We start from the raw sequence: 13,963 nt of genomic DNA, 5'->3' as shown, positions 1-13,963 counted from the left end.
TGCATGCTGGAGAAGTGTCATCCTTTGTGAGGAATAAAGAAATGGACCATGCCTTGGCGCTTGCCCCGGTCCCACCCCCTTCTGCCAGAGACCCTCAGATCTGTCCCACTCCTGCCTAGGCCCCCACAGGCCCCCTTGACGCGAACGATGTAGAGCTGGCCATGCCCACCCAGTAGGCCACACCCACTCCATCCATGCCCCCCATAGGCCACACCCACCCTGGCCACACACACCCCAGCCCCCCCCAATGCTGATGTGGCCCTCAGTGAAATTGAGTTTGACACCCCTGGCATGGGATCAACTAGAAGAGAATAGTTCCATTTTTGGAAGCCATCTTCATTGGGACTACCCTGACACGCTAAGCCATAAACAAGGTGATACTAACTAACCATCTTCATCCCAGGCTAAACCAAACCAAACCATGTCTTTCTTATTGTTAAACCTGGGATTCCTTCTTCTGTCCTACAGCTGGAGTGGTAGCCACATGAAATGGGGTCAACCGTTCCGTGTCCGTCATGTCACAACGGGGCGCTACTTGGCCCTGACTGAGGAGAAGGGGCTGGTTGTGGTGGATGCTGAGAAGGCCAACACCAAAGTGACGTCGTTCTGCTTCCGGGTCTCAAAGGTGAGAGGTCTCCTCATGTTAAGGGCTGATCCTGCCCAGAAGGGCCTTCTAAAGATTGAGAACTTCTACAGTTCTCTTGGAGAGGTTGAAAGTGGCCCAAAGGCTACACTGTAAAGCAACATTTCTCTACTATGGGGACTTCCAGAGGTGTGGACCAACTCCCAGAATTCCTCAAGCAGCACACTCTCTGCAGAGAATTCCAGAACTTCTGAGTCCACACATCTGGAATTGCCCAGATTGAGAAACTCGAAGGTATGTTTTTCAGAAGGGGAGTGCTTGGTGCTCTCTCAGCTTGGTTGCTTGCTTGCAGACATTTCATTACCCAACTGGGTAATTTCATCAGGGGCATTCTTTCAAAGGGGCCTGTAGTGAGTAGGCAGAGCCCCCCTACATTTGTGTTTTAAATATCTCCACATTTTGGAACAGTTTAGGGCAGGGGTAGGCAAGCTTGGCTCTTTTATGACTCGTGGACTTCAACTCCCAGAATTCCTGAGCCAGCCATGCTGAGGGGAAAGGGAGAGGTTTCCGAGCTGAGCCATGCTGGCTCAGGAATTCTGGGAGTTGAAGTCCACGAGTCATGAGGGGGCCAGAGTTCCCTCATGCTGGCTCAGGAATTCTGGGAGTTGAAGTCCACAAGTCATGAGGGGGCCAGAGTTCCCTCATGCTGGCTCAGGAATTCTGGGAGTTGAAGTCCACGAGACATAAAAGAGCCAAGCTTGCCTACCCCTGAACTGGATGATGGGCAAGAGGAATGTCGTGACGGGGATCCTCATAAATAACTGTAATGAATTCTGGGAGTTGAAGTCCACAAGTCATGAGGGGGCCAGAGTTCCCTCATGCTGGCTCAGGAATTCTGGGAGTTGAAGTCCACGAGTCATAAAAGAGCCAAGGTTGCCTACCCCTGGTTTAGGGGATTTCACTGGAATTTCTACTCCTGTAGGAGAAGGAATGGCAGAAACTAGAGGTGGGGAGACGTTAAAAGAGGGATCAGCCTAGAATCCCTTCATAGTCACAAACGAACTAAGTCCAACTTCCCTTGAATTCCGTCGACCCTTATCTAACGCCAAGCAGCTGCTAACCTTAGTTGAGAAGATTCCCGGGCCTTGGCCTTTTAGCAATAATTCAGTTTCATTGGATCTTCACGCGTGGATCGGGTCTTTCGGGCATGACAGCTCCTTCTCTTTCTCGTTCAGGAAAAGCTGGACGTGGCCCCCAAACGAGACGTGGAAGGCATGGGCGCCCCGGACATCAAATACGGAGAGTCCATGTGCTTCGTGCAACACGTGGACAGTGCTCTCTGGATGACCTACGCAGCGGCCGACGCCAAGGCGATGCGTCTGGGTTTGGTCAAGAGAAGGGTAAGTCTGGGCTGGCGGGGTTTGTTTATTTATTTATTAAATTCCCGTGCCCCCCCACCTCGATGACTCCGGGCGGTGTACGAACGAACGATCCAAAGATAAAATATAAAAACAATGACAATTTGGAAGAGTTACGTAAAAACTAGGATCCCGGGGCGGACAGCAGGGGGGTGAGGTCTTCTCCTTCAACCCTTCAAACTGGGCCAGCCAAAGAGCGCCCCCATCAGGGCTCTAAATCAACTGGTAAAACCAGGATTTAAGGCCTTTTCTTAAAGGGACCTTTCTCTCCTAGCCAAGTAGCGATACAGGGAATTTCTGATCTCGACGGGCTCAGCCTATATTTGAGCGTTGTCGTGGCTGGCTTTGGCCAGCAGCTTTTACGAGGCGAAGTACGATCTGATTGGCTCTTGCCAATCAGCTGACCCTTTTGCAACAATGGCCACGGTGATTTAGCGGACAACATCAAAGCAAGATGCTCCTGGATCAGAGTCAGACTACCTCCAAGGTTCCTTCTAGCCCAGGGGTAGGCAACCTTGGCTCTTTTATGACTGGTGGACTTCAACTCCCAGAATTCCTGAGCCAGCCATGCTGAGGGGAAAGGGAGAGGTTTCCAAGCTGGGCCATGCTGGCTCAGGAATTCTGGGAGTTGAAGTCCACGAGTCATGAGGGGGCCATAATTCCCCCATGCTGGCTGAGGAATTCTGGGAGTTGAAGTCCACGCATCTCCAAGTGGCCAAGGTTGAGAAATACAGGCCCAGGCCAGGGGTAGGCAACCTTGGCTCTTTTATGACTGGTGGACTTCAACTCCCAGAATTCCTGAGCCAGCCGTGCTGAGGGGAAAGGGAGAGGTTTCCAAGCTGAGCCATGCTGGCTCAGGAATTCTGGGAGTTGAAGTCCACGAGTCATAAAAGAGCCAAGGTTGCCTATCCCTGTATCTAGCCTTAGGAGTCTATGAGCCTTCCCTAAGGCCTCTCTTCCCACCCACAGGCCATCTTGCATCAGGAGGGGCACATGGACGATGCCCTCTCGCTCACCCGCTGCCAACGCGAGCAATCCCAAGCCGCCCGGATGATCTACAGCACTTCTGGGCTTTATAACCAGTTCATCAAGTAAGCCTTGTGCGGGTCCTTTTCCCCCGGGATCGCCAGGGACTAGCTTCTTGGGAGCTGTTGTCAGTTCTCTTGACCTCTGCTTTCTCCGTCCTCCAGAGGGCTGGACACCCTGACCGGGAAGGCCAAGTCCAGCACTCCAGTGACTCTTCCCATTGAAGGGATGATCCTCAGCTTGCAGGACCTGATCAACTATTTCCAGCACCCCGAGGAAGAACTGCAGCACGAAGAGAAGCAGACCAAACTCCGCTCCTTAAAGAACAGGCAGAATCTCTTCCAGGAAGAGGTGAGCAAGTCGTACTTAACTTGGGGTGACTAAAAAGCAGATTAGGCATCCTATAGGCCAGTGATGGCAAACCTTTTAGAGATCGAGTGCCCCAAAACTGCCCCCCCGCCCCTGTCCCCACTCCGCCCTGCCCGCTGGACCACCCACCGTCTCCACGGCCCCCCACAGATCACCCAGGCAGCCCAGCAGCGCCGTGGTGGCCACGCCCTCTGCCAGGATGTGGCTCTTATTGCTTAAAACAAACAATAGTTGAGTATAGTGGCTTGTCCTATCATGTCAGGCACTCTGCTGCTTTTCAGACACGAAGTTAAGACAGGTGAGTCAGAGAGGGGGGAGCATTTGGCCCTAAGGGGGTCTCTGCTTTTTTTGCAGGGCATGATCACCCTCGTTCTGAACTGCATCGACCGCCTCAATTTGTACAGCACAGCTGCCCACTTTGCTGAGTTTGCTGGAGAGGATGCGGCCGAGTCTTGGAAAGAAATTGTGAATTTACTCTATGAACTGTTAGGTGGGTTGAGCCGAGGACAGGATCCCGGTATATTTGGGTGACCAGCAACCATGTTTTGAACACAAAGGCTGTCTCTTGAGTTTGTCAGAATCCTCATGACGGAGAGCAGGGCCCTGCAAATTACTTGTGGTTTACTTGCTACTTTTACAAAGCACACCTCTGATGTTAGCTATGTGGGATACACAGAGGGGGGACTGCTCTGTGCCTAACCTAGAAAAAAAAAGGTGGTTGTGGGTGCAGAAAGCAGACCAATTTCACGGAGTCCTCGGGGGTTTGCTTGCAGATGTTTCATGACCCAAGTAGGTAACCTCATCAGTGCTAGAATAGAGTGTGGGGAGGGAGGAGGAAGAGGAAGAAGAAGAAGAGGAGGAGGAGGAGGAGGAAGAAGGAAGATGAAGAAAAATGAAGGAAAAAAGAATGAAGATGAAAAATGAAGAAGAAAAGAAGAATGAAGAAGAAGAAGAAGAAGAAGAAGAAGAAGAAGAAGAAGAAGAAGAAGAAGAAGAAGAAGAAGAAGAAGAAGAAGAAGAAGAAGAAGAAGAAGAAGAAGAAGAAGAAGAAGAAGAAGAAGAAGAAGAAGAAGAAGAAGAAGAAGAAGTAGAAGTAGAAGTAGAAGTAGAAGTAGAAGTAGAAGTAGAAGTAGAAGTAGAAGTAGAAGTAGTAGTGAAGGAGGAGGAGGAGGAGTATTGGGGGATCCTTGGTGCTCTCTGAGCTTGGAGATTTACTTGTAGACATTGCATGACCCAACGAGGTAACAACGTCAGTGCTGGTGGGGCAGTAAATTCCACCCTACCTTACACTGACTGGGGAATTCTGGGAGTTGAAGTCCATACATTGCCCAGTTGCCAAGGTGGAGAAACGCTGCGCAGGTCCTTCGGAGGACAAGCTAACTGACAGGCAAATGAGTCAACATTGTCGTGGAGATGAACCAAGGGCATAACCACCATTTTGCCTTCCTCGCAGCCTCGCTGATCCGTGGAAACCGTTCCAACTGTGCCCTTTTTTCCAACAACCTGGACTGGCTGGTCAGCAAACTGGACCGACTGGAGGCGTCCTCTGGTGAGCAGAGGGGGAATTGCCAGTTTGGGGGGGCTTCCTACCCACCCACCCCAGGCAGTTGCATCATCGCCGTGGTCACGTGATCGAAATTCAGATGCTGGCTCATATTTATGACGGTCACAGCGTCCCCGGGGTCAAGTGATCCCCTTTTGCGACCTTCTGACAAGCAAAGTCAATGGGGAAGCCAGATTCATTTAACAGCCGTGTTACTCACTTAACAGCGGAGTGATTCACTTAACAACCGTGGCGAGAAAGGTCGTAAAAATGGGGCAAAACTCACTTAACAGCTGTTTTGCTTGGCAATGGAAGTTTTCGGGTCAGTTGTGGTCGTAAGTCGAGAACCACCTCCATTCCACCTGGTTTAGTGCTTTTTCTGGATTTGCAGAATGCAGTTCACAGCCGTTTTAAGCCAAGAGAAGAACTAATCAGTCTTAATTAAACATGAGACTGCAGGGCAGGGTTTGTTGCCAAGGAGAGGGTGAAAACAGACTCCTTAATTGCCTTCTTCTCCCTAATCATATTCTTCAGGCATTTTGGAGGTGTTATATTGTGTCCTCATTGAAAGTCCGGAAGTCCTGAATATCATACAGGAAAACCACATCAAGTCCATCATCTCCCTCCTGGACAAACATGGACGCAACCACAAGGTGGGTCCCCATCACGGCTGGCTCAGGAATTCTGGGAGCTGAAGTCCACAAGGTGTCAAGTTGCAGAGTTGCTTGCCCCTGCCTTAAATTCTGCTCTGTAGTTTTTTTTTTCTTCGCAGTGTATCATGAGGATAAAATTCATTCTCATGCCTCGTTTAGGACCCTATTTTTTCCCTAGAGCCTTTCTGGGACTTTAATGGCCAAAGTTCCTGGAATCCTGAGGCAAGGACTAGGGTTGGGATGTTTAATGAGGACTAGAAACCCTATTTTTTATTCTATTATTCTATTCTATTCTATTCTATTCTATTCTATTCTATTCTATTCTATTCTATTCTATTCTTATTCCACTCTATTCCAACCCATCTTCCCAATCCATCTCAACCCATCCCATCCCAATGCATCCATCCCAACCCAACCCATCTATCCCAATCCATCCCAACCCATCCCAACCCAACCCAACCCAATCCATCCATCCCAATCCAACCTATCCCATCTCAACGCAACCCACCCCAACCCATCCCAACCCAACCCATCCATCCCATCCCAACTGATCCCAACCCATCCCAACCCATCCACTCCAACCCAATCCATTCATCCCATCCCAAGCCAACCCAATCCAACCCATCACAACCTAACCCAACCCAACCCAACCTATGACTCCTCCCTCCTTCCCTTGCAGGTGCTGGATGTTCTCTGCTCTCTGTGTGTTTGCAATGGTGTGGCCGTCCGCTCCAATCAAAACCTGATTACTGAAAACCTGCTGCCAGGGAGAGATCTGCTCTTGCAAACGAAGCTGATCAATCACGTCACCAGGTTGCTGCTTCACCATCTTTGAGGTCCCTCTGCAGGGGGTCTCCGGGGGTTGGGCTGGAGTCGAAGAGGAGAAAGACACATCGAGGATAGATTGGAGGGTATACAATGGAGTTGAGGTGGAAACTTGTCTTTAATCTACCGTATTTCCCCGAACATAAGCCCTAACCGGAAAATAAGCCCCAATGCATATTTTGGAACAAAAAAAGACCCGGTCTTATTTTTGGGGAAGCATAGATAGTAACCATCTCCAGGATGGCACCCCCCCAAATCTGGACTCGGGACCAACCAGCAGAGCCTTTTAACTTTTTATTTTTCACCTGCTTTTAGGATATGTAAGCCCCCAGAGTCACCTTGTAGGGGAAATAGGCAATGAATGAAATAGATGACTAAATGCTACTTGGCTTTTTGGAGACCCATCCAAGGTCAGGTTTTCTTCTCGGTTTCCCACGCTGATCCTTTCTGTTCCCTGTCCTGCCTTCTCGTCCCTTTGCAGCATGCGCCCCAACATCTTCCTGGGCACCCACGAAGGATCCACCCAGTACAAGAAGTGGTATTACGAGCTGATTGTGGATTCGGTGGAGCCTTTTGTGACCGCACAGGCCACACACTTGCGGGTTGGCTGGGCCATGGCGGAAGGCTACAGCCCCTATCCCGGGGGCGGAGAAGGCTGGGGCGGCAACGGCGTGGGAGATGACCTTTATTCTTTCGGCTATGATGGTCTCCAGCTTTGGTCAGGTGGGCTTCCTGCATCCGTGGCTGATTCCCTCAGGGCAAACGGGTTCACACGCTGAAACCTCTAGGGGAGAGGCAGGAAAAAAAAACAAAAAACTTTAATCTGGGGTTAGAGTCCTTTGCACGTTGTCTGGCTGAGTTCCCACGTTGCATCAATCACCACTGTAAGTTAACCACAATTGGCAAGCCATGGCTTAGCATACAAGATGAACCCCAGTGGCAGGCTAGACTTCTGTTAAATCACAATATAGATTGTTAGGTCAATGTGCTGGATGATCTCAGCTGCTCTAGATAAGGAAGGAAGGAAGGAAGAAAGGAAGGAAGGAAGGAAGGAAGGGGAGGAGAGGGAGGGAGGGAGAGAGAGAGAGAGAGAGAGAGATGTCAAATAGTGGCCCAGGGACACTTTTAGAGTCAAAAAAGTCCAGATGGCGGACGCAATTCTGTGGTCACGTCCTGCTCAGATGCTCCTACTGTGGCCTTCTCTCCTTAACTTGCCAGAAGACCAGCTTCTTAACGGACGCTCCTCAACCCTAACAAATAAATTATATAAATTATAAGGAGTAGGACGCCGCGGTCCAATTGGTAGGACCATTACAGCTGACCAAATCCTGCTCTGACCTCATGGAGCAGGTAGCAGAAATCTTTTTCAAGGTGTCTTAAGCACGCCTCCCGGTCTCAGCGTTGGCTCTTCACCACGTTCTTCTCGTCTCCTTTCCGCTTGGCGCAGGCCGCGTGGCTCGGGCAGTGGCGTCCCCCGGGCAGCACATGCTGGGGGCGGACGACGTGGTGAGCTGCTGCCTCGACTTGAGCGTGCCCAGCATCTCTTTCCGCATCAACGGCTTCCCGGTGCAAGGCATGTTTGAGAACTTCAACCTCGATGGCCTTTTCTTCCCCGTGATCAGCTTCTCCGCCGGCATCAAGTAAGCTCCACCCTGATAGAGGAAGAAGGAGACACGCAGGCAGGCCTTGACTTGGAATTATTCATTTAGTGACTGTTCAGAGTTACAGTGCTGAAAAAGGCGACTCAGTGACCATTTCCCACACTTACAACTCTGGCAGCATCCCCCAGGGCAGGGGACAGGGGTAGGCAACCTTGGCTCTTTTATGACTGGTGGACTTCAACTCCCAGAATTCCTGAGCCAGCCGTGCTGAGGGGAAAGGGATAGCAGAGGTTCCCAGAGGGAAGTGCCCGTCATTAATAAGCATCTACATTCCCCCCTCCCCGTTCCTCCCTGCCAGAGTGCGGTTCCTGCTGGGGGGCCGCCACGGAGAGTTCAAATTCCTGCCGCCCCCGGGCTACGCCCCCTGCTACGAGGGTGTCCTTCCCCGGGAGAAGATGCGGGTGGAGCCCATCAAGGAGTACAAGCACGACATCAACGGCTTCCGGAACCTTCTTGGGCCGACCCAGTCCCTGTCGCACACGTCCTTCACCCCCTACCCCGTGGATACCATCCAGGTAGGGACGCCGGAGAGCATGAGAGCAGAAGGTGGGAAAGTGGAAGTGAGCAGTTTTAGGGCTGGAGAGCAAAATCAGCCATAAGAGCGACTGCTGCCAGGAGTCCTGGGCACTTTCACATTCTCCTTCACTGCCTTTTTTCTTCCTTCCTTCCTTCCTTCCTCTGTTCTTGTTCTCCTTCCTTCCTTTTCCCCTCCCTCCCTCCCTTTCCTTCCTCTCTGCCTGTTCTTGTTCTCCTTCCTTCCTTCTCTCCCTCCCTTCCTTCCTTTCTTCCTTCTCTCCTTCCCTCCTTCCTTCCTTCCTTCCTCCCTCTGTTCTTGTTCTCCTTCCTCCCTTTCCTTCCTCCCTGCCTGTTCTCCTTCCTTCCTTTCTTCCTTCTCTCCCTCCTTCCTTCCTCCCTCTATTCTTGTTCTCCTTCCTTTCCTTTCTCCCTGCCTGTTCTTGTTCTCATTCCTTTCTTCCTTCCTTTCTCTCCCTCCCTCCCTCCTTCCCTCTGTCCTTCCTTCCTTCTGTCCTCCCTCCTTCCTTCCTCCCTCCCTTTCCTTCCTCCCTGCCTGTTCTTGTTCTCCTTCCTTCCTTCCTTCCTTACTTCCTTCCTTCCTTCCTTCCTTTCTTCTCTCCTTCCTTCCTTCCGTCCTCCCTCCCTCCTTCCTTCCTTCCCTCCATCCTTCCTTCCTGTTCTAAGCTGAGGACTACGTGTCTTAAAAAGTCACCTCTTAAAAGCCTCCACTCCTCATTCTCATTTCGCTCTTTTATCTTTTTTTCTCCATCCCCGCAGATAGTGTTGCCTCCACACCTTGAGAAGATCCGTGAGAAATTGGCAGAGAATATCCACGAACTGTGGGCCCTCACTCGCATTGAGCAGGGATGGATATACGGGCCGGTGAGTGCTGCTCGCCGGGAACCCAGATGTTGGACGTTGTGGCGGCAAGAAAGATTGTGTCGTCTTAGACGTCCTCAATAAGCCACCACGACGCCGTGCACCTCGCGGTGACGTCACACAAGCGACGCAAGCTTTATAATTGTCCGTGGAGATTCTCAGTCACCCAGGTCATCATTATCCCAAAGATGCTTTTTCACGAGGCAACTGGACTTCCATGTTTTTCTTTGAAGACGTTTCGCTTCTCGTCCAAGAAGCTTCTTCAACTCTGACTGGATGGTGGGGGAACGGAAGGATTTATACTCCTTGCAGACAGCTGGTCATTTGCATCCTTTTAGTTAGTCATTGAGGCCACCTGGAGGTTTGTCTGTGTCCTCAGAGTCACCTGAGTGGTGCAAATGGGTGTGGAGCCTTCTTGGAACTGTTGAAAGGGCTGGAAAACCCATTTGCACCACTCAGGTGACCCTGAGGACACAGACAAACCTCCAAGTGGCCTCAACGACTCTCTTAAAAGACTGCAAATGACCAGCTGTCTGCAANAGAACCAAAGAAGCTTCTTTTGACGAGAAGCGAAAAGCCTTCAAAGAAAAACAAGAAAGTCCAGTTGCTTCGTGAAAAAAAGCATCTTTGGGAAGCTTGATCATTCCTGTCCTTTGTGTGATCGACAAATCGTAGCTCGGGTGAGATCAGCTGCCTTTTCAGCTCCCGAATGAAATTGTAACAAGGATCCCTGATCAATCGTTGTTTCCGCTCAGATCCGAGATGACAACAAGCACCTGCATCCTTGTTTGCTGGATTTCCACAATCTTCCTGAGCCGGAGCGGAATTACAACCTGCAGATGTCAGGAGAGACACTCAAGTGAGCGGTGGTGGTGGTGGGGAAATCCCTGGGAGATAACCTCGAAATGATCCTGGATCTGCTGAGCCAGGACCTCCTCTATCATCTTGGGATTGTAGCCAGTTTTAGAGATTGCAGGGACATTTACATAAAGGTTGCCTAGCGGTGACAGTGGAAGAGTTTGGAAAGCGAAACGAAACCGAGAAAGACACAAGAAATGGAACGTCTCCCTCAGTTCTGATGGAGTCTGTCTGGGGGAAGCATAAAGGAAGGGTTGAGGTCCTGGATGTTCTCTGAGCTGGGTTGTCTCCTTGAAGACATTTCATAATCCAACTAGCTAACATCACCAGGGCTAAAAAGGGGGCGGGGTTTGTGGAGTGGAGGAGGAGGAGGACTGTGGGGTCCTTGGTGCTCTCTGAGCTTGGTTGTTATCTTGCAGACAATCACTTAGATATGAGCCAGCCGTGTGCTGCAGCTGCCAAAAAAGCCAACATAGTGCTAGGCTGCATTAACAGAGGGATAGAATCAAGATCACGTGAAGTGTTAATACCACTTTACAAGGCCTTGGTAAGGCCACACTTGGAATACTGCATCCAGTTTTAGTCACCACGATGTAAAAAAGATGTTGAGACTCTAGAAAGAGTACAGAGAAGAGCAACAAAGATGATTAGGGGACTGGAGGCTAAAGCATATAAGGAAAGGCTGCTGGAATTGGGTATGTCTAGTTTAACGAAGAGAAGGACGAGGGGGGACATGATAGCAGTGTTCCAGTATCTCAGGGGCTGCCCCAAAGAAGAGGGAGTCAAGCTATTCTCCAAAGCGCCTGAAGGCAGGACGAGAAGCAATGGATGGAAACTAATCCAGGAGAGAAGCAACCTAGAACTAAGGAGAAACTTCCTGACAGCTAGAACAATTCACCAGTGGAACAACCTGCCTCCAGAAGCGGTGAATGCTCCAACACTGGAAGTTTTTAAGAAGAGACTGGACAGCCCTTTGTCTGAAATGGTATAGGGTTTCCTGCCTGAGCAGGGGGTTGGACTAGATGACCTCCAAGGTCCCTTCCAACTTTATCATCATCATTATTATTATTATTGTTGTTGTTGTTTCATCACCCAACTAGAGAACATCATCAGTTCCACAAGGGGGTGGGGTTTGATCTCTGTTTATACATTAGTGGCTTACCCAGTCAGGGTTTGTGGGAGTGCTCTTGATTAGCCTGTTTACTATTAGCTTGTTTGTCTGAGTTGCTAGTTCTTTGACTGGAGTACTGTTTGCCCCTCAATTGTTGGTCCAGTAGGAAACTGCCAAAGTAGCTTTTTTCAATCCGTTGGGTAACAATTTAGTTTTTCAACACGTGGCCGATTCTGCGAGGTGTCCTTGGGGCTTGAGGCACGCTGCGCCATATGCGCTACCCCAGTGAAGAGAGGGCTGTGGCTTAGCTCCCCTCCCTGCCCCCCCAGAATTGTTACCATCTGACCTCTTCCTTCGTAGGACCTTGCTCGCTCTCGGCTGCCATGTGGGGATGGCGGATGAGAAGGCTGAAGAGAACCTCAAGAAAACCAAGCTACCTAAAACGTAACCGGTTTGGCTCCCCTTTGTTGGGTGTGCAGAGGCTGATTTTTGGGACGGTGGGGTCCTGAGTCTCCATCTGGTTCCCTCTTTTGCAGGTACATGATGTCCAATGGCTACAAACCGGCACCCTTGGATCTCAACCACATCAAGCTCACTCCAGCCCAGAATACATTGGTGGACAAGCTGGCTGAGAACGGACACAATGTCTGGGCAAGGGATCGGGTCCAACAGGGCTGGACCTACAGCGTTGTGCAGGTGTGGGACTCCAGAGGAAAGGATTTCCTATGGCAGCAGTCCCCAACCTTCCTAGCTTGGCGGCCCAGGGGGAGGGGGAGGGGATAGTTCCCTGCGAGTGGCAGGCGGGTGGACATGAGTGTGTGCAGATCCATTTGTGTGAGTGGCGGTGCACACTCATGTAAATAGAGGAGAGCTTTGCATGCGTGCCTGCGTGCGCTTGCTACTTGTGCAGCCCGGTTCCAAACAGGCCGTTGCCCGAGAGTGGGCCATAGCCCATGGACTGGGAACCCGTTTTATGTGGTCCCTATGGACCAGGGGTGTCAAACTCAATTTCACTGAGGGCCGCATCAGCATTGCGGTTGCCCTGGGGGCGCCGGGTGGGTGCGGCCAGAGTGGGTGCAGCCTAATGGGTTGGAGTGGGTGTGGCCTACTGGGTGGGCGTGGCCAGTTCTACATCATTCGTGTCAAGGGTGCCTATGGGGGGCCTGGGCAGGAGTGGAACAGATCTGAGGGTCTCTGGCAGAAGGGGGTGGGACCGGGGCAAGTGCCAAGGCATGGTCCACTGGGGCAAGTGCCAAGATGGCCACCACAAAATTGTACATTGGCTCCCGGCCGGCCTGGGCCAGGGCCAAGGCAGCAGGGGCCGTTCCCTCACTGTTTCCAGGATGGCTTCGCGGGCCACATGAAACCACTTCGCGGGCCGCATCCGGCCCCCGGGCCTTGTGTTTGACATGTCTGCTATGGACTGATGGCTGAAAGCCACAAGCTGGCAGGGGAAGGGAGTAAAGGAAGATGCAGTATGGGATGAGGGACCCCAATGGTGTATCCGGTGAGGTACCACAAGCTTCCAGGTCATCTCCTACACTCCTGCCAGATGCATGTGGCTTTGTGATACGTATGTTTCGTTAAACCACTTTATGTTCACACACGTCTATGTCCTTCTTGGGCTGCGCATCTTGTAGGACATCAGAAACAAGCGCAACCCCCGGCTGGTACCCTACCACCTCCTGGATGAGCGGACCAAGAAAACAAACCGGGACAGCTTGCGTGAAGCGGTGCGGACCCTCCTCGGTTACGGTTATAACATTGAACCCCCAGATCAGGAAGCCTGTGAGTGTCCTTCCATTCTTCGGCCTGTGGTTTAATTCATTTGTTCTTTTATTACATTTACGGTATATGCCACCTATTTTGCCGTCAAGCAGCTCCGAGCAGCTTACAAACTTCATAAAGACAGCGGTGCAAAACATTAAAGCATAAAATATTAAATAAACCAAAATTAAACGGAGCAGCCCAAATTCGCTAAGTCAGTGAGATGGGCAGCATAGACATTTAATAAATAACTTAGTTAAAAACCAGATTACCATGAAGTATAATGTGGTTGCAGGAATTGGGTAGGACTACTTTAAGGAAAAGAAGGGTTATGGGTGACATGATAGCCGTGTTCCAATATTTGGGGGACTGCCACAAAGAAGAGGGAGTCAGGCTATTCTCCAAAGCTCCTGAAGGCAGGACAAGAAGCAACAGATGGGAATTAATCAAGGAGAGAAGCAGCCTAGAACTAAGGAGAAACTTCCTGACAGTGAGAACAATTAACCAGTGGAACAACTTGCCTCCAGGAGTTGTGGGTTCTCCAACACTGGAGGTTTTTTTTTTTTTTTTTTTAATATTTTTTATTATTTAAACCGACAAACAAAACAAAACAAAACATAATACACATATATACACAATATATATTTTAACATCAACTTCGTGACAGTATTCTTCTATTTTTTACATTTTCCCCCTTATTCTTTTTTAAAGTATTTATCCTTATTGCCCCATTATTTCTTATTTACATTTTTCT

General features: G+C 50.4%; 1 protein-coding gene across 1 annotated transcript; it reads left to right on the top strand.

The window, feature by feature from the left end:
• Positions 1-468: 468 nt before the first annotated feature.
• Positions 469-13,230, top strand: LOC107300619 (ryanodine receptor 1-like; the record flags this gene model as incomplete). Its single annotated transcript, XM_015829928.1, has 16 exons — positions 469-625; positions 1,819-1,983; positions 2,971-3,092; positions 3,192-3,378; positions 3,751-3,886; positions 4,850-4,945; positions 5,474-5,592; positions 6,272-6,405; positions 6,899-7,140; positions 7,865-8,057; positions 8,377-8,593; positions 9,372-9,476; positions 10,229-10,332; positions 11,803-11,886; positions 11,979-12,138; positions 13,083-13,230. Coding segments are annotated over 16 exons (2,369 nt in total), but the record flags the coding sequence as incomplete, so codon positions are not given.
• Between the last annotated feature and the right edge of the window lie 733 nt (positions 13,231-13,963).

The sequence above is a fragment of the Protobothrops mucrosquamatus genome, unplaced genomic scaffold, assembly GCF_001527695.2.
Source record: "Protobothrops mucrosquamatus isolate PMUCROS unplaced genomic scaffold, P.Mucros_1.0 scaffold7660, whole genome shotgun sequence".
In the NCBI taxonomy this organism is placed as follows: domain Eukaryota; kingdom Metazoa; phylum Chordata; class Lepidosauria; order Squamata; family Viperidae; genus Protobothrops; species Protobothrops mucrosquamatus.
This window is presented reverse-complemented; position numbering and strand designations above follow the sequence as displayed.